Source organism: Cavia porcellus, unplaced genomic scaffold (assembly GCF_034190915.1).
Source record: "Cavia porcellus strain 051 isolate PalLab524CR breed Dunkin Hartley unplaced genomic scaffold, mCavPor4.1 scaffold_2, whole genome shotgun sequence".
In the NCBI taxonomy this organism is placed as follows: Eukaryota; Metazoa; Chordata; class Mammalia; order Rodentia; family Caviidae; genus Cavia; species Cavia porcellus.
In genome coordinates, this window is record NW_026947485.1 from 146,052,665 (window position 1) to 146,072,593 (window position 19,929).

At 39.0% G+C, this 19,929-nt stretch overlaps 1 protein-coding gene across 2 annotated transcripts in view; it reads left to right on the forward strand.

The window, feature by feature from the left end:
* The window catches only part of LOC100715200 (uncharacterized), a 109,256-nt gene that overhangs the window by 53,304 nt on the left and 36,023 nt on the right, over nucleotides 1-19,929 (forward strand). For both annotated transcript variants that reach the window (XM_063245489.1, XM_063245488.1), the window contains exon 8: nucleotides 5,107-5,285. In XM_063245489.1, coding sequence (XP_063101559.1) covers nucleotides 5,107-5,285 — 179 coding nt within the window. The remainder of the gene's footprint in view (nucleotides 1-5,106; nucleotides 5,286-19,929) is intronic.

The following is a 19,929-nucleotide window of genomic DNA, read 5'->3' on the forward strand; positions in this document are numbered from 1 at the left end:
AATATTAATGAAAAATACATAGCAAATTATAATGAAGCAGAGCTTATCCCCTTATGTATGGTTTATCATAGGAAAATGTTTTAATTCAATACATCACATCAATAATCTAAAAACCATGACTCAATAGATAGAACAGTAATACAACAATAATATAACAAAATCCAAACCATGCTACTAAAACAATTCTAATCATCAAAAAATAAAAGTACAAACAAAAAACAAAGATGTTTAATGGAGAAACTTTAGATATATTTTTTGACATTGACAAGAATGTTGCAAATTGTAACAGTCTCTTTTTTTGTAACAGTCTTCTTTATCACTGTATGAAATTCAATAACGCAAACAAGAAAACAACAATATAGTGTATTGTCTGAAAGAGATGAAGCCATCATTTGCATGTTATATGGCTATAACTAAATCAGTAGACCAGCACCTAGAGCTAAATAAAGACTGATCAAACCAAGATATCCTTATAAAACTCAGTAGTATTTGCTTTCTCCTTATAAAACTCAGAAGTATTTGCTTATACCAGTAACAAACAAAAGGAAAGTGGAAAGAAGATACTGTATGATTAAAAATAGCAACAAAAATCAGTTAAGAATCTAAGAAAGAATGCACAGGAACTCTGTAGAAAAATGTTTGCAATTTCATTAAGATCAATTAAAGAAGAACATTATCTGGAAACAGAGTATCTTTATGAATGGAGAAATATGTAATGATCTTAAATGTCTCAAAATTAATTTAAAATTTCGGCAATGATACAATAAAATTTTACATGATATTTTGAGTAACATGTCATGCTTATATTCAAATATGCAGAATAATAAATAATTGCATCCTTTGTGAATAGAAGCAGTAGCAAAGAATCATTTCATACCAAATATTCAAATGTATTAAAAACCTAAATAATAGATTAAAAGTGAGGTTATTCCATAGAAACAGATAATAGAACAGTGAAATGGAATGGACTAGAAAGCTCAAAACCATGCTCAAAGATTGATAAGCAAGTTTTATATGGTAAAGTTAGCACAACGAAACAAAGGGACAAAAGACAAAACATTTAGTACCTTTATTTCTGTACAAAAACTAGCTGGGTTCATACATTATGCTTTAAACTTTAGACCAAACACAAAAGTGGACTTCCGCTGTACTAAAGACCTCGACTGTAAATTTAAAAGAAGTGTCAATAAAAGAAACTAGGAGAATAATTTTATTAGTAATCAAAGAAGTGACAATTATCAGCAAGATAATATTTTTGCTTCACTACATTAAGAGGAAAAACAGATTAGATGCTAGCCTGCTTTCACTAGGATGTAAGGAGAAGGAAATATGAGTCTTCCTCTACTGCCTTGGGATGTAGGCATTTCAGAGAGCAAGTTGGCAGTTCCTAGTGAAGTCCCTATAAATGTTATGTATGACATTTGAACTTTGGGGCAGATAAGCCCGAAAAACTACTGAAGAGACATATACAGGACATTTGTTGCAGTAAAAAGCAGTTACAGATGGTCTGGGTGACCAGCACTAAAGGAAAGGAGAAGAAAACCGTAACACATGCTGTGCATCTCAGTGCCTCACTTCAGAACCATACGTAGGATTTGCATTACCCAGTGCCAAGGATACACTTTAAAACACTGCTGGTGGCTCAAAAAGAAAGAAAGAGGGGAAGAAAACAAGAGGGTGGAAAAGAAAGAATCAAAGGGAAAAATGATGAGGGAAATAAAAAGAGATCTTGGCATAATACCATGAATAAAAAACACATACTCAGCGTAATATAGTCACATTTCTGTATCAGATTTTATGTGCACCTAATGTGTGCAGAGGAATATGTGAGAAAATATAAAGTAAAACAAAACAAAAAGGAACTTTGAAATCAACATTTATGTGTCAAGATCGGCTCTCTGCACCTGAGTCCAACAGCAATAAATGAATACATCCTGAACGGAGACCCTTCGTACAAAACTTTACCTCCATACACATTCCAAAATTTATAATCAGTGATGGTGCAAGAAGGCAGAGCAAAACAAACAAGACAGCATTACTGAGAAGCAGTGGGTCTCGGAGAAGAGTACACCTGACCACGAAACTGACTTAGATTTATGAACATAACATTGAATCCTGAATCTCTCTGCATGTCAGGCTCACAAGAAGAGTCTTTTAAATATGGAATTCATTGTGGTGGCTGTTAACCAGCCATGGTGTCATGTTAACCAGCTGTATGTGGTGTTTTGTCCACAACCAGCCCAGCATCTTAAAGACAGGACCAATCACAGTTCTTGGATTAGAAGTCTGCTTTGGTAGCCTCCAACACAAGTGTCACCTTATCTCCCAGGTTGGCATGAGAAGGGGAGTCCCTGACTATTACAAAGTCTAATTTTCTGATTAAGATCACTATTCAATAATACTAACCACACACAGCTATACAAATGACCTTTAAATCTAGAGATACTTCTTTTTTTAAATACTCATTGTCACTCTGTGTGAATCTTTGTTTTAATTAAGTCTTCCTTACATTCTGGTTTTGGCTTTTATAAAGTTGGTTATTTTTACACTCCATAGAAAAATTTTTAAAACCAATGAAGACAGTGAAGAACACCATAGAGCTTCATCACCCTGGAAGTCTTCTGTCTCTATTAGGCATCTTTGTCTCAAAGTGTAGCTTTTACTAAAAGCAAACACAAAAATGCCTCTGGCGTCCAGCTCCTCGGCTGTTGAACACAGTGCAAGCCCTCCGGGACAGTGCCTGTCTTACACATTTCTCATCCACGCTTGCAAGCGTAGAAGAGTTTGTCTGACAGCAGAGGTGCGACTCTGACACAGTTTAAGATTGGTGGCATAATAAGGAGACAGTGAGCTCAGGAGAAAGTGTGAATTGGAAAAAGAAATTATTTTTCTTTTTCTTCTAGCTGTAAATAACCTCACCGCAATGCCTCTCTTCCAAAACTCTAAGCCATAGTTCTAGGGAAGAAGAGTTTGCTAGGTAGCTTTTGTTTCCAAGAACGTCATCACCAAAGAAGTGAATGTGCTAAAGATGTCGATTTTCAGACTCTTTCATCCTATAAAAATCACAATTTGCTTGGCTCTTCTCCCTCAGTTTTTCCGTGTCTTCCTTTCTATATCCCCCTATCTAACCCACCAACAAAAGCAAGCAAGGTGTCCAGTAGAGAAAGACAGTGGTTATGCGTTTCCTTTCTCCAGAACAAGAAGATGTATAGAAAAAGGAAGTGATACAGGGAGAGCTGATAGTGTTGCCGAGAAATACTGAGGCTTAAAATGAAACCAGATGGGGCAGTGGCATTGCTGTCAAGGAAAGAAATAAATACGATGATTGGTAGCAAAGACAGTGCTAAGTAGAACTTTTGGAAGTCAAGAAACACTTGGGGATTTATGACTCAAAATGTGAATGAATGTAGCCTGAGAATTTGTTGCAGATAGGAATCTTAGGCTCGTGCCAAACTTGCTGAATGAGGGTACAGAGTTTAACAAACCACTGACTGATTTGCTTTCATGTTTAGTTTGAGAAGCTTTGAACTAAGACACTTCCTAATTTTAGGTTCCCAGTAAGATAATAAATATACTGAAACAATGAGGTTTTAAGTGTGTGTCTTTGGCTATTTAGTTCTTTTAATACATCCCATAAAAATTACAATGACTATACACATAATCCCATTTGAAGTTAACATCGAAAGTCTGAAGTCACAAATCAAGCTTCTCTGTGAGCACCAGGTCCAAGTCCTCTGAGCCCCAGATAGGAACTGGATAAAGACTATAACACCACTGCTTGACAGCTGTTTGGAACACTGCAAGTCCCCATGCGTCAAGCTCATGTCCTAATTCTGAATGTGAAAAACTTTCCTCTAATACGATGACACCATACTGCAGCAAGGCCATCTGTACGCCTGTAGCGGAGAGAATTTTTGTGGTGTACCAAGTTATGTTTATGGCCAGGCAGAAACACAAGCTTCTCCTGATCAGTATCAGAGAAACCCATATGCAGTCTGTGTAAGCAAGAGGAAAATGACCTCCAGAGGCAGCCCACTGCAACAGTACATAAATAAATTGGCAGATGTGTCAACTATGCATATTAGTCCAAGAGTTCAGTTCTTTGGGGACTGAAGTCCAAAGACAAAGACATTTGTGGGTTGCCGGTCAATCTGGAGCATTTCTTCTAATTTTTCTGGATGTGTTTTTGACAGGAGCTTAAGGATAGTTCAATAAATTAAAATGTATTTACATGGCAATGAAGAATTATCTTGACACACAGAGAGTTATTTAATTACCAAGGTGCTTTGCGTGCTGCTAAAGTTGAGTCTGTGTCAGCCTTTCTGGGACAAATCTTTATTTTCAGGGCCATGTGGCTCAGCCAGGAATGATCCCCTGGGTTGGAGCTTGTCATTTATAGAAGAGGAGTCTCCGCACTGACCCCCATTTCCATAGACAGCTCTAAACAGATCGGTAATCTCAATGTCAGACATCATGATGAAGTCAGCGCAGCCAAGGCCAAAAGTCTCCCTTCAGGGATGTGGCCTCCCTCTCAGAGGAATTGTAAATGAAGTCATACCCCATTTGCAGTCTTCAAAGCATGTCAGGGTTGCTCTCTGTCTGAGTGACATTCAGAGAGTCGACTTGAGGCATCACAAGGTAGGTGTATGATAAAAGTCTCTGTCTGTGCTAGCAGCCTCAAAACAAGTGGGCAAACAATAACCTCATATAAATGGGTGCAGTGAGTTTCCTCAAGCTATACAATATACCGTTCCTGTGGGAAAGCAAGCGCCCTTGAGGTCCAGGCACTGAAGGAGACATAATAAGAGAAAGCAGAACCCGGGAACTCAAGGTCAAACTCAACATAAGTTGAGAGTTGTCTATGAGGTTATAATTTCATGAGCTGTGAGTCCTCAGGGAAGTTACTGTGGTTCTCCAGCTTTCATTTTCCTCATAGATATGAGGGTTTAAATCATAAGAAAATGTAGTTTATTCTAATGCTAGGATTATATTTCATTCCATTTCTAAAAACTGTAACTTTTTTTCCTGCATTCTTTCTGAATATCATCCTTATGGGTGATTCTAAGAATTTCACCCACTGAACTCACACCAAATTCATGCTTCTAGGTCCGGACATCTTGACTCTAGTGGTGGGATCTGACATCAGCCTCTGTCCCAACACCCCGTGGCCCACCTGCCGTGGCTATCTACACAAGAGGACTCACTCGGGCTTCATGAAGGGCTGGAGGAAGAGGTGGTTTGTGCTGAAGCATGATGGCTGTCTCCACTATTATAAACATAAAAAGGTAAAGTGAGAGAAGGCAGACCTAGGGGTTGGCTTGGGAAAGAGCAAGAAACCTTGGGAAGTGTGGTCTGGTGCAAGCGTTGTTTGTGAAGGCATTATGTTGCAGAAGTCTGGAAACAATGTTCTCCCCTGTGATTTCTCAGGAAATTTTCCATCTTCTAAAACTCTCAAAATTGTAATTTATTTCCTCTGCTCCTGCATAAATCAAGATTGGCATAACTTTCTATCTCATTTTTCCTATTGTTCAGCTCCTCTGTGAAAATATTTTTATGAATGCCAACAAAACAAGAACCAAAGTAAATACCCAAAACCTTAGAGAAATCAAGGTGGGCGTTAGGCACAGTGGCTCTGGGGGACTGAAAGTCTGGGTTCTGTTTCCAAGTGGCAGGGCTTGGATGTTATCAAGGCTTCTAAGGCAGAGCACCAGGGAGGGGCCTGGAATACCTCCATTCATTTTTCCTATTTTTTGACAGCAGTGATTTCTAACCACAGACAAGGGATGGACTCACCTAGGGAATGCTCCCAAAATACGTAGACTCAGTCCTACCCCCAGATGTTTCTAATTCAGCAGTCTGGGATAGGGCCTAGGACTGCATAGCTGGAAAAATCTTTTCAGATGATTCTAACTCACCCTCCACATATTTTTAACACAAAGTATTTTCTCAGCCCTATGCCGTGGGACTAGTAGTCCAGGGTGTCAATTTTTAAATCAGATGGATGTGAACATGGTAAACACAGAAGTTTCCAAATCTCCTAGAAATCGTGATTTCCAATTTCTTCTTGGAAAATTCCCTAGCGACTGTTGGCAGGAGCTGAAGAGACTCCTTTCCCTAGGGAGCACACGCGGGCTCCCGCCTGACAAAAGGACCTGCCTTTCACTCTGCTGGCTTCATTTGGATCACATTTGTGACCTACTTCTAGTCAAGGTTCAAAGCAGGAGTTTGATTATTTTTGTGATGACATCTTCCTGCTGCCTTTTTTTACACTGCCCTAATTTCTTAACGTGAAACTATTTACACACATAAGTACATACCAAGATATATGTATGTAAACAGCCTTGTTCCTCTCTGGGACAAGTCAGTATAGAAATCAATTCATTAAAAAGCAATAATGATTTTGCATACTGAATTACTATGAAAACTTTCCATTCTCAGATTATGTGTTGCTTATTTGTGACACAGGCCATGAGATGCTCTGCCTTCCAGGGCAACATAAGCCATACAGCTACTTTGAAAAACTTTGTCTCCCTCCAGTGCAGGAAAATAGAATTCTCTCTAATCAGGATGAAAAACAATGTTTTGTCCTTGGTTTCTGCTTTGTGAGTATTAGAGTTGAACAGATCAGAAGTTTGCGGCTTGGTTGTGTTTCAGAAGCACTGGAGTTTCCCAAGTACACACGCAAATTATCCCCTTCCCTCTTATTTCTAAATGCCCAAGAGTTGAGTCTTCAAAGTTGTGCCCATTTTTTAAGCCTTCAAGGTATTTCTGATTTGTACCCTGGGTGAGTATCATAACAAAGTCTATTCCCACTTATAATTAAAGACGAAAAAAAAGGTTAATAATGTAACTTCGGCAATTGGTCTTTCCTAAGATAAGTTTCCTGAGACTGTATCTGTCCTAGTTTTTGTTAATAACTTGTGTTTCCCTTGTAAAATAGTGGTAATAGTAAATTCTGTAAGTATTTTCCTTCTTCAGGAAAACAAATGAGTAAAAAAAGAAAAAAGAAAGAAAAACTTGTAGTTGAGCACTCCTCATTTTAAAATTCCTAGTCCTTGAATTTCAGAATAATTCCTTCAGCCAGATTTTTAGGCTGAGTCTGCCAGGTGGCAGTCATGAGACCAGTGCTGCCTGTCCTTATTTTGTTTGGCTTGTGTGGTGTTTTTATAAAATTTTTAATTAAATGCATTCAGGTGAAATGTGCTGTAAGTTTGCCCATAATCCCCAGTTTTCCTGATTTCCTTACACTGAGCTCAGTCATTTGAATTACCCACCAGGCTCTGTTGGGATTTAAATTCTGAACTGAAATGTGTGTGAAAAATTAGTAACTATCATGGTAATAGTAATTGGGGTTAAAATAGTTTTTAACGCTCCTAAGTCCTCTTTGCAAAAAAGTCTTATAATGTGGATGCAGCTAGAAAAAAGTATGAAGAGCAACTGAAATTGTGAACCTCATTGCCACAATAGGTTATAATGTAGAGACGGTAGAATAGAAAATCACAGCTTATTTTTTATAGAGAACAAAACTCAGATCCCTTGTAGTGCTGCAGACTCCAGAATATATTATGTCTGATCTTTGGCATAGATAGCAATGACTGAGAAGAGTTAATGGGGCATAAGAAGAACATAACAGAATAAATTAGCAGAAAATGAACTCAGCCATAGAGTATTCATTCATGCAACAAGTATTTATTGAGTCCTTTTCATAAGGCAAGTATTATGTAAGAACTGGGAAGACAATGAAACAGATCTGATGCCTGCCCTATTTGAGCTTACAGTTCCGTGGAAGAGACTCATACTAAAAAATGGATTCACAAATAAATATGCAATTGTGATTAGTACCATAAATGAAATTACAAGGACATAGAAGAGAATTGTAGGCGATCTAGGTACAATCAAGATATTCGCAAGGATATTTTAAATAGGGGAGGCTTAATAAAATAGTTATCAGATAATGCTAAAAGGATAACTGTATGGCAATAAAAGAGCACATGCAAGGAAAGACGAGGAAGGGGAATGACTCTCCAAGGATGCAGGTCTCACTGGAGAAATAGTGTAATCCACTGGGTAGCAGAGGAACTCACTGCTTTGGAGGCTGGAGTCAGGCTGCAGGACATCCTAGAAGCAGTCCTTGGTGGTGGGAAGGACAGGGCTGCCCAATCTCAGCTGTTGGCGAGGTGTGCAATGGGAAGACGGTGCTCCCGTGGCAGAAGGCCTGGCCTGTCAGGTGTCCTCGTGGGAAAGGTTCTGGTAGGAAGTGTTGGAATGGAAAGGATTGTAAGAAACAAATCTAGGGGAGGATCAAACAGTACAGTGAAAATCAGAACATCGTAGTGTGCAGGATGGGCACTGGAAGCATAGGAGGTCCACATGGACAGTGTCACAGGAAGGTGACCAGCAAGGCATTCTGGGCAGTAAGGTCTGGAAGGGCAAGTGTGCTCCAGTGTGTGACTAGGACAAAGCACTTCCTGAGGTCCGCACACCTGAACTGGGAGCTGCTGGTCCACCTTGCTGCAGCTGGAAAGAGCAGGAGCATCCCTTTCCCCTGCAGTGTTCCTCTAGTGCCCTCTACTGAGAAAAGCCAACATCATGCTTCTAGCAAAAGAGAATTACATAAAGGAATTCAGTACACTACTGCAGAGCATAGATGAAGGGGTGAGTTTGGGGCTGAGAGGGACGGAGAGACAACAGACTGACTGTGGGCATCCAAGTACACTGAGGGGTCCAGCATAGCAGACGGAGGGGGAGCGTGTAATGAATTCCTTTTCAAGGATGTAACACTGTGGCTGAGAACTGAGTTGAATAGAGGTTAACCAGATAGAAAGTTTGGATGAGCATTCTTCAGGCAGAAGAAACAAGCTGGCAAAATGCATGTTGTTTGAGGAGCTCATACAAAGCCCAACATGCCTAGAGCCAGAGGGCACGAAGAAGGGCAGAAAAAGAGGGAGTTTAAGCTTAGACAGTCAGCAGGAAAAACTACGCAGGGCCCTGAGGCAGTAATAGGGACTTTTGAATGCTTTTCCAACCTCGGTGAAAGCTACCACATGTTTTTGGTAAGGAAATTTTCAAAAACTCGTTCTAATTCTTATGTTGAGAATGAACTGGAGATGAGGAGAGTGGAATGAAACCCCTTGGAAAGCTAGCCGCCAGAGTCTGGGGAGAGGTGACCGCAGTCATTCCCAGGCCACGGTAGTAAACTAGGTACATCTCCAGATCTGTTTAAAAGCCAGAAGAAATAGGGTTTGCTGATAGGTTACATGGGTAGGTAGGGTACTTTTTATGGTTTAATTATGACACCCTCTCAGGGACTCCAGGACACTGAGGGCTTGATCCCCAAGGCAGTAAAGTCAAGAGGTGGGGCGTAGAGAGGTGACTGGATTATGAGAGCGCTGACCACATCAGTGGACTGGTGTATGAATGAGTTCATAGCTGAGTGGGCTGCTGGAAATGGGGCCTCAGTCAGGAGGAAGGCGACTAGCAGGAAGCCTCTGAGGGGCGCTCTAGCTCTGTCTCTGTCTCTCTCAGTCTCTGTGTCTCTGTCTCTGTCTCTCTCTCTTAGTCTCTGTGTCTCTGTCTCTCTGCGTCTCTCTCTCTGTCTGTCTCTGTCTGTCTCTCTCCCTGTCTCTCTCTCTCTGTCTCTCTCTCTCTCTGTCTCTCTCTGTCTCTCTCTCTGTCTCTCTCTCTCTGTCTCTCTGTCTCTGTCTCTCTCTGTCTCTGTCTCTCTCTCTCTCTCTCTCTCTCTCTCTCTCTCTCTCTCTCTCCCTCTGCTTCCTGGCTGCCATGATATAAGCAGCTTTCCTCTGCCTCTAGGCCCTGCCATCATGTTTCTGGCCTCACCACTGGCCTCGGAAGCTGCTGACGATGGACTGAAGCTTCTGAACCAAAATAAATCCTTTTATCTTCAAGTTGTTTTTCCCAGGTATATTTTCACTTGCTTGAAAGCTGACTTTGGGAACTACTATAACAAATACTACAAACTAGGTGGTTTATATAAGAATAAAAATTGATTTTTCACAGTTCTGAAGTCTTGGAAGAGCATGATGAAAGCATCAGCTGATTCTGTATCTTGAGAAAATTCTTTGTTCATAAAGGGCCATCATTTCACTACGTTTTCTCATAGTTAGAGACAGACACTCTTGAAAGGCTGTTTTATAATTATCTCAGTCCCATTCATGAGGATTCCACTCTCCTGACTTAATCTCCAAAAGTATTCATGCTGAGGATTAGATTTCAGTATATGGATAGTACAGGAACACTGTGTGTAGCGTGGGGAGAGGGTAGATAAGATGAATCAGACATTTCTTGTATCAGTGTCTAATGGATAAGTTATCAGTTACTATAATAGGTTACAAGACTATAGCTGAAGAAATACCAGTAGTTCAATTTGAACTAATATGGCATTGTAGTTGAAAATATGAATGGAATTCTTATGTAGGTAGGTATCTAGATTTTTCAAAGTTGGAACTAGGAAGATAAATTGAGAAATATATATTTGCATATAAATATGTTATAATGTGACATATAATGAGTATAGATAGTTATTAAAACTACAAAAATTGATGAGATTGCTAAGAAAGATACTGTAAAGGGGAGTAAAAAGAGAGCCCTTAATTTAAACCCTGAGGGTGGGCCGAAAAAGGAGAAGAAAGACAGTCCAGAGGGATGGCCCAAGAGAAAGAAACAAAACCCAGAAACTCAGACAAAAATGAAAAGTTTCAGTAGGGAAGGTGATTAGTGTTTTCTAGTGCTGCCAAGAGGCCATGCTATGATGAGTACTTACCAAAACCATTAGCTTTTACACCATGGAAGTCATTGACAATTTTGGCAAAAGCAGTCTAGGCTACGTAAAATGAGTTTAGAATGAGTCAACTCATTAATATGGCCTGAAAAGGAAAGTGGCATTTAGGGACCAGTCTTTTGAAAAGCTTGAATGTGCAAAAGACTAGAGAAATAGGATAACTAAAGTGTATTTAGTCTGCTTACAATTAATGTAATTGCTAATATAATTGAGTTTAAATCTGCTATCATTACTTCTACTTTCAATTTGCCCCTTATGATCTATATATTTCTTTTCCTCACTTTTCTCCTTTTCACTAAATTGAATAGTTCTGTATTTCCGTGTATGTCGGTAGCTAATTCTTTTGCAATTATTTCAATGGTTATCTTAACAATTACCAGATGAGCTGAGACTCAGAGAGTTTAATATAAATTAATACTGGTTCTATTTTATAAGTATCACAACATCTAATTTAGTAATGTCATAAGTAATGTTTATAGTGTCATGTGTTTTCATTCTACACGAATTTTAAATCCCACAAAGTGCTATTAGAATTCTCTCATATACTTAACGGTCTTTTATAATGACCCACATATTTACCTGTTTTATTAATATTCTGAATCTTCAAACATTTAACCTGGGTCACTCTTCTTCGTCTAGTGAAACCTTTTTAGAGAGTTATCTGCTGGCTGGCGATGAATCTTTCACTGATTACTTCTCACTACTTTTATCACTATTAAGAATATTTCATTGGCTAAAGAATTTTAGATGTGGCAGTTATTTTCTTTCTGAGCTTTGGCTGCCTTCCCATTTTCTTTACTCTTGGTTTATAACAGCAGGATCTTCGACTAACTTATCACTGGGAACAATGAAAGCCAAAAGATCCCTTTTGTTGGTCTCTCTGTGCTGTATTCTGCATATATTTTTCTGACCTACTTATAGCTATATATTCTAGTAACAAATTAACTTCACAAAGTGATAAATTTCAGTACTTGCATTTTCACTTCTAGTTTCCATCTGATTTGATTCTCTTGCAGATTTATCAAGAAATTCTCAAGCCTGTCTTTTATTTCTTCTAAGTTATTAACATAGTCTTACCAAAGTCCATGTGTAATTATTCCTTTATCTGGATCTCGGTCTGATCTACCATGTGCATTTCTGCAATTTTCTTTTGGTTGATGATTCCAAGGCATTTCAATCTTATCAGTGCTAGACTAGTTGTAAGGTCAAGCTTCAGTCCCTGTGAGGGTTGGTCCTGCCCCTTTACCCTAACTTCCGTGGTCATTCTTCAGGGTTCTAACTCAGAGCCTGAATTACCAGAAAACTCCTTCTGCATGAGACCTCAACTCCACGAATCAGCCAAATGATCTGTTCACCTCTCAACCTCTTCAGATGAACGTGATCTCCAGTTCTATTAAATGTTAGCTCAGCAGTCTTCATTGTCTTGCTAGCTCTGCGATATATTCCAAGAGATATTTGTATATTTCAGCTTTTTCATTTTTCTCAGCAATGGAGTTGACACTGTTAGCTAGCCTGCCGTTATCAAACGGAGAACTCCAGTAACAGCTGAGAAGGAAGCCGATCCGAGGAAGGAGCCTTCGTGCCACAATTTTTTAAATGGCACAAAACCAGCTTAAGTGTGAATGCTGACGGGGCTAGAATCAAGCAGAGCAGGAAAAAGAGTTGAAGATAGGAACAAAGAGTAATAAGCAATGGGTCCTTTTACCATCTATCCTAAAAGTTGGGATAGTATGTCTAGCTCGTTGGTGCAGCATCAGTTTGGACTTTATGAAAGATCACACTGAATATACAATAAGGTTAAGGAACGCAAGGCAGAGTTCTGCGCCTACTGTAGCCGAACAAGCCAGTTTTTGTGGTGTTGTATGAAACTATGTCTGCAAGAACCCAAATGTAGGGGTGTGTGTAGGACTGAGAGGCACTTCGTACACTGGGCTTCACAGTTCCTCAAAGAAAAAAGCAGTGTTCGGCCCAAAATGCCTGCCTCTGTTTCAGAACAGACTGACTGTCATAGCGTGTTTATTCCGCAATGTTGAAGGAGAAGTTTAACATCTCACAGCAGTGTGAGGAGATTTGGTTTTGAACAAAGAATGAAACTTAGAGCAGAGAATGGGATTAATCACTTAAGTCACGCATTTTTGAATCAAAGGAAAGTGACTGATACTCCTTCCTAAAATTGCCCAAGTCTAACAATTCACCTTTAAAGGCTGTAAAGTTCTAAAATTAATGAAGGCAGAGTAAAGGAATGGAATGGACTGTGTGTTCTGAAGGTCATCTCATTCTGCAGCCTGCAATCTTGGAATAAAGGTTTTATGTTACAACTTTGAGTTAACAAAGATTTATCTGAAAGCTTTGTTAGTCTTAGAATTCAGCCCACAGTTGACCCAGAGACAGAAGAAAACCAGACCTAAAGAATGGATTTGCATGAACTGTGGAAGGAAATAAAGTTGATTTCTGAGGTCCCTGTAAGTTATGCTTGTTACTCAGATGGTTTTAGGGTGATTGTTGTGGTAGAAATCAATCTGGAACTCTGAGGCGAGATGGCTGACACTGCTTTTGTTCTCTGAGCATGTGTGTTGAGAGATCTGAGGACCAGGTCCTGGGTAAGACACAGATCTCACAAATTTGGCAGAGGAGGATCCAGCAATACAGACTGAGCAGGAATAGGAATAAGGCCAAGGAAACTAAGGAAATCTGACGCTCTCAGGGATCAGAGGAAAAAGTGTTTTAAGATGAGAGCCATCAGTAGAAAGAATGTTGCTGACAAGGAGTGGTCCATTAATCAAAAATCTTCTGGGGAAGAGCAGACCTGTTTATAACTGATCTTGGCTGGATTGGCTTATCTGCACTTTTTATTTCACTTTTTCTCAATCTAAAGAAAAAAAATGTTTTTCTCTGCCACCCTGACCTTACAGGGAAACTCCTTTAAATATGCATTTCTTACTGCTGATTTTCCACCTCTCTTTTCTGTCTTTTAATGCAAAATTTTGAAAGTCATCTAATGCCATCTCTTTCATTCTTATCCAGCTGCAACAAAGTGTCTACTTCAGTCATGCAGGTGGTTGTTGAAAGTACAAGCATGACCAGATTATCTAGGCAGAGTCTGTAGGATAAGAAAAAACACTAGGATACCACTATTTAATAGAAAATATTATCTACTTGTTAAGACTTCTAGTGAAATTATGATTGCAGGGTCTGGTACATAATTTCAAATACTGTACTATATTAGATTCCATGTCTTTCTCCGTCTTACTCTACTGTCAGTAAAACCTCTGTGGTCCTGTAGCTGATACGTGAGTACAGATGCAATGTCAGGTATGCATGACTGAAACAATTTTCTTTCTTTCCACTCTACCGAGCTTTGGTCCTAAGATTTCATCCCCAATTGGTGCTACCTGCAGATTACAGACCCTAGCCTTGCCCTCAGTCCCACGGGGCTCCAGAACACCTGCCCACACTGCTTCTGCTCCCTGTATCACCTTTCTCTAGTTATCAATCCGGCCAGTTCTCGCATCCTGTGGTGCCTTGAGAAAGGTTCATAATTACAAAAAGGCACATGGAAGAACTATGACATAAGGTGTGTGGTCCTAATTTTCTAAATTCATAGGAATAAATCAAAACAATAGATAATCAATGGAATAATACTTTCAGCATTAAGGAAGAAGGGAGCGAGTTAATATATGTTATGTGCTCAGTATAATAAGGATGTTGGGGTCATCTCCAATTTTGGATATACTTCTTGGAATTGTGTTTGTAATTTAAGAGGCATCCAGTAGGTGGGGTAGCTTCCTCACTAGTAGTTTTCAGAGCCCACGTTAGCAATTTGAATGAAAATTCTTGTTAATACTGGAAGATACATGAAAAATAATGAAGACCATTTTTCAAGTAAGAAAATGAAAGCTAAAATATTATACAGTCTACCACGGAAGATCCAGCCCTCAAGCCAGGTGACTGACACTCACGTGAATCTGTCCCCACCACACTGATCCTGGCCACCAGCCTCCAACGCTGTACAAAACCCACGGAGGGGCACGAGTTGCTCTTTCTGGGTTAAGAGGCTGTCAGGGTACTTGCTGGGGTTGTCTGTTTTGGGTGGCCACCTTTCTTAGGGTAATACACTGATGGAGCCACTTAAATAGTATTAAGAAGGTATCCCTCCAAAAGACATTTTTTAAATACGAAAGGCCCCTTGGCCTTTCCAACTTTTTCCGCCATCTCCTGCTCTTCTCTCTAGAGCAAAATCCCATTTATTTTGTGTATGTCATAAGAATTAGAAGAAAAGTGGCTTTCTAAAATAACTTTCCAGGTTGTTCATGGCCTGGAATTCCCAGGAATAAAACAAGAAAGACCGTGGCTCCATTCCTCCTTTAAGATATTTATTATTCCAGAGAGAAATCTACATGCATTTAGCTATTTACCAAATGTATATCGAGAACTTCTGACATGATAGGGATAGAGCTATAAAAATGGGGGTGGGGGAATTTATGATTTACCAGAGGAATAAAATTTAAAAACAAACAAGGTAATGTTAGATGCTGTTAAGTATTTAAAATAGAGGGTTACTGGGGGCTAGGAGCAGGTTAGGGGGGATTCCAAGGCATTTCAAAGAAGCTTTTCTGAGATGGGAAAATGAATTAATCAAAGGAATCATTTGAAGCAAAGGAATTGAAGCAGTTGTTTTATAAAAATTCTTAATGAGCATAGGGTAGTACATGAAGTTGCCTCTAAAACATTGCTACCTGCTGTTAAGAATGATATTGATGGAAAACAATTTTAGAAAAAGAAAGCAGGATCTTTCTGGAGCAGTTCAGCAGACCTTTCCCTAGGGAGGAGAGGGTGGGCCAGGGATCCAGCCTTGTGGCCCCAGTGCATGGGGGGTGCTGAAAAGAGAGAACAGTGTCACAAAGAATCAGAAAACGTCACTAAGAGACAAACGGAGGACTCCACGTATAAATGTAAGTGCACCCCATAAAGGAGCTTCTAAAGTAACTTGCCTAACTAGCTCTGACTCAGGGTTTCTCAGAATGTGATTTGAGTACCAGAGATTAGAAACACCCAGGCTGATGTTCTGTGCAACCATTATTTCACCAGTGCTTCAGCTTTTCAAGTAGTATCTCCTCTTTTATTCTCCATGCATGCATTCTGTTCTTCAAAATACCAAGAGGCTAAGAACATCTGAGAGAAAAATAGAAGATTAATATATGAAAGAAAACCTGGAAAACTAGCTGTTAAGAGATGGTTAATATTTATCTTTATAAAAAATCTGTGCAATATGGATTTTTTTTATCCACAATGTATAAAGAGGTATTTTGTGGCTTTGAATAAAGAAAGGACTTTAGGCATTCTTCAAGGCCACATTTTTTTCCCTAGGTATGGTGTAACTACGTGGTCTGTAAATCTTAAGAGCTTGGAGCCCTCAGCTCATCTCTTTCTTGGGACATTGTGAGGAGGAAGTCCTGCTGCTGAAGTTGTGGGTTGGGAGGATGAAATTTCAACTCCCGCAGACAGTGATGGCACAGAACTGCCTTTGGAGTGATTAAGAAAATCCACATGCTCCTCTTGTATACTGATGTTTTTGCATTCTATTTTGAAAACTGCACCCAAGAAGATAAAATAAATTTAGACACCTACCATTCTTCACATCAAAATCCTAATAGGAGTTTCTTTACTAACCCTTACTCTGGTCCGACTCCGGTACTCAACCAAGAGATCAGGGCATTTTGCTTGCCTGACACGAGATAGCCAATACAGTTAATGCTTAATTTCTTTCTTATTTTTTCAACCTCAAAAATTTGAAGACAAAGTATTTGATGTCTTTCTTGAAGATTTTCTTAGCAGGCCATAATGCTGAACATTAGCAGCAGGATTTTTGCAATAAATGTCTCAGAAGTCTAGCAACATTTGCCCAAAGACTGTTGAATTTTCAACGTTTCTACTGGTGTGTCAAGGTAGAAATTACTTTATGATTCTATGGCACGGTTCTGTTAATTTTTTTCTTGGAATAGACATTTCATTTGAATAGAGTATCATCTAGGTCATCTAAAGGACAATCAGTCAATTAAGTTTTGTCTGTATTCTTTGTAAGAAATTCTTGGAGAATAAACTCAACAATGGACAATTGAGATAAATTATTCATGAGGTACAGATGTCCTTTGATATTTTTCCCCTTTGGGATAAGTTTATCATCCTTGTTTACAAGGGGTATTTGCCTGCAGATTTGCCCTTTTACTTCAGAACTAAAATTCCCATTTAAACTGAGTCACGCTCATCCTAAATATTGCATAATGGCGTGATCTGCCATCTTCTAAACATTAGCAGCTGGATCGTGCCAAACACAGTGACAAGGCAAACTTGGCTGTGGATCCTGAATCAATTTGTACTTGCTGTGATTTTGTGTGGTGGTCGGATGCATTTGTTACATTACAAGGAATTATAATAGTGGATGAACTGCAGCAAATTCGACTCAAGAAATCTTAAAAAAGAAATCAAATGGAATTCCTGCCATAGCTATGAGAAATGTGTTCTAAAGCACCGAAGGGAAATTTGCAACTTGAAACTTTTCATCAGAAATTGAAAGAGCTCAAGGTCAGTTTAATATTAATTCTCTCTCCCCTAGTTCTTTCATCTAACAGATATCAAGTTGCATTTGAATCTGGCAAAGAGATATGAATTCAGGTCAGTTTAGCCTTCAGAGGACATTTTTTTTTTTTTTTTTTTTTTGCAAAATATTCTGCATCCATCTATTTAGTCTTGAGTATCATTAGGTTATTCTAAGGTGAAAATGTCCAAAAGTTGCCTTTTCATAGAAAGAGAAATTCATTTCTGGTAAATTGAAATTGCTTTTGAATAATTTATAGGGAAGAGAGGATTCATCAGATCTGATACCATCAGCCGGCATGAGATTGCATTGTTTTATAATGGGTGCCATGGGAACTGAGAAACCACAGTTGGTGAGCATAAAAATTTCAATCCAGAATTTCATGTATGTTAATGGCAGCAAATATTTAAGAAAGGGAAAGCTTGAGTTAAAAAATAACTATACAAAAGTAAGCTTTAAAAATACCATCCATGTAAGAGAAGAGTAGTCCTCCTACCCAAACACTGATATTCACTGCACCACGATGGAATTGGCTATCGCCAATATGCACGGCCTCTTTCTTGTAATATCATTACCGTCTCCTCCTGTTCATTAGGTGAGGACAAGATGGGGACAGCACAAGGTAAAGTCACATAAAATAACAGCATGCTAATCCAAATCAAGTGAGAAAAGACTGCCAATTCAAAGCTCAAGGAATTAGGATTTCTTCTCTAACACTTCTAGATCTGCAGTTGAAACATACTGTCTTTAATCCTATCTTCAGTTTAACAATTTATGATCTTAGAACTTCCCCATTGTATCATGTTTAATCTTTCTCATTAATTTTAAATGTTGAAATTGACCATCTTTTATGTGCAAAAACATGGCTAACAAACATTACTTTAGAAACAAGATGTATAAGGCAAACTCTTTTCTTCCCCATGCCAAATTCTCTCTCACTTCCTGCTCCGACTGAAACTTTTAACGTGGGAATGACTTGCACATGTAACACAGAAAGAGAATTCCAGTGGGGAGCAACAGCCTGAAGAAAGGCTAGGCAGGACTGTGTTGAGACTCAAAACCACAGACCTAAGTGAGACAGTTTGACTGAACTGTACTGTACAGGAAAAGGACAAATGAAACTTGTACTAAAGCCGAACACTTTTGAGTTCAGAAGGGAATCTCAAATTCAGACTAAAGAGACACACCCAGTTTGGGTGGCAATGAAGAACCACTGTGTATTTTTGAACCCCACAAGTATATGAGGTATGATTGAAGAATAAAGCCAATGCATAACTTTTTAAAATGTATTACAATAAAAGATTAATCTGTCTTTGAATACACTTATGCTATTTTTCTTCACGAGTGTCTTCAGTTGCACTGTCATGACCACCTCCATATCCTGAATTAATTCAAACATTTATATTTCCTGGTCATTTTTATTTTGAGGAAGATCCAGAAATCACAAGGTGCGGGCTCTGGAGAATAAGGTGGATAGGGGTACATCCTCATTTTTTCATGAGTCTGTCTTCCTGTTGGATAGCACTCAGCAGCAACATGCAGTGAATTTTTTAATCACATCTCATAAAGACATAAAAGGAGACTTCTATAACTACTTCAGAAAATGGCAACAATGGTGGGATAAGCATGTTTGAGGTGAGGAGAAATACCGAGAGGGAGATTAATAGCTGGGTATATTTTACTGTAGAATATTTTTATTTAAACACTATATTTTTTGATCTGCTCTTTTAATGGAAGCATAAATGAAGCTTTAAGATTCTTGAGGATTAGAATTCTTTAGGATTTTTGTGTGGGGCTAGGAGCTTCAGTTGTAAGATGAGTTAGGATGTAACTACTTTAAACTAGAGGTAAGAGGCTGCATTGACACTAAGAAACATGAAAGAAAATTTATGTTATGTGTATTATAGTTACACATTTGCTAATCTGAGTATCTTCTGCCATCTAGCATGGTTTCTTTTCCAGTCTTGAAACTTTTTGCCACTCTAGACATTCTCTGTTACAGATACTTTACCAACTAGCTCAGAAAATATTCTATTAATGAAACATGCTACCATATCACAAGTTGTTCTTTCATAGTTGGATAATGGTATTTCAATATACTTGGTTTTGTTTGTTTTGTAATCCTGTGAGTCTAAATCTCCACGCTGCCATGCTGCCAAAACTCAGGACTTCATAGAGACCTTGTAAAGGTCTTAGCCCCCTGCTGAGTCATCATTTGGGTTTGTAGCTAGTCTCAGAATTTCCTTATCATCTCCAAGGTGTAGCTCTGTGCTCATTAGAGATGCATCTCCATTACTGACTTTCAAAAGTGGTTTGTCTTTGCCCATCACCTACAGACCAGAGAAGAGCTCTCTCCTCACTACCACCTCGTTGCTGGTTTCTCTACTTTCTTTCTCTTATTCTTTTCTTACTATTGAAGCATACTTTAAAACACCTGTAGAGTATCATGGCTTCTGTAGTTAAGTACATTCTCAATCTCCATTTAGTCCCCCTGCCCCCCAGTTCTTTCTGTGATAAACAGTAAGCTTCCTGGACC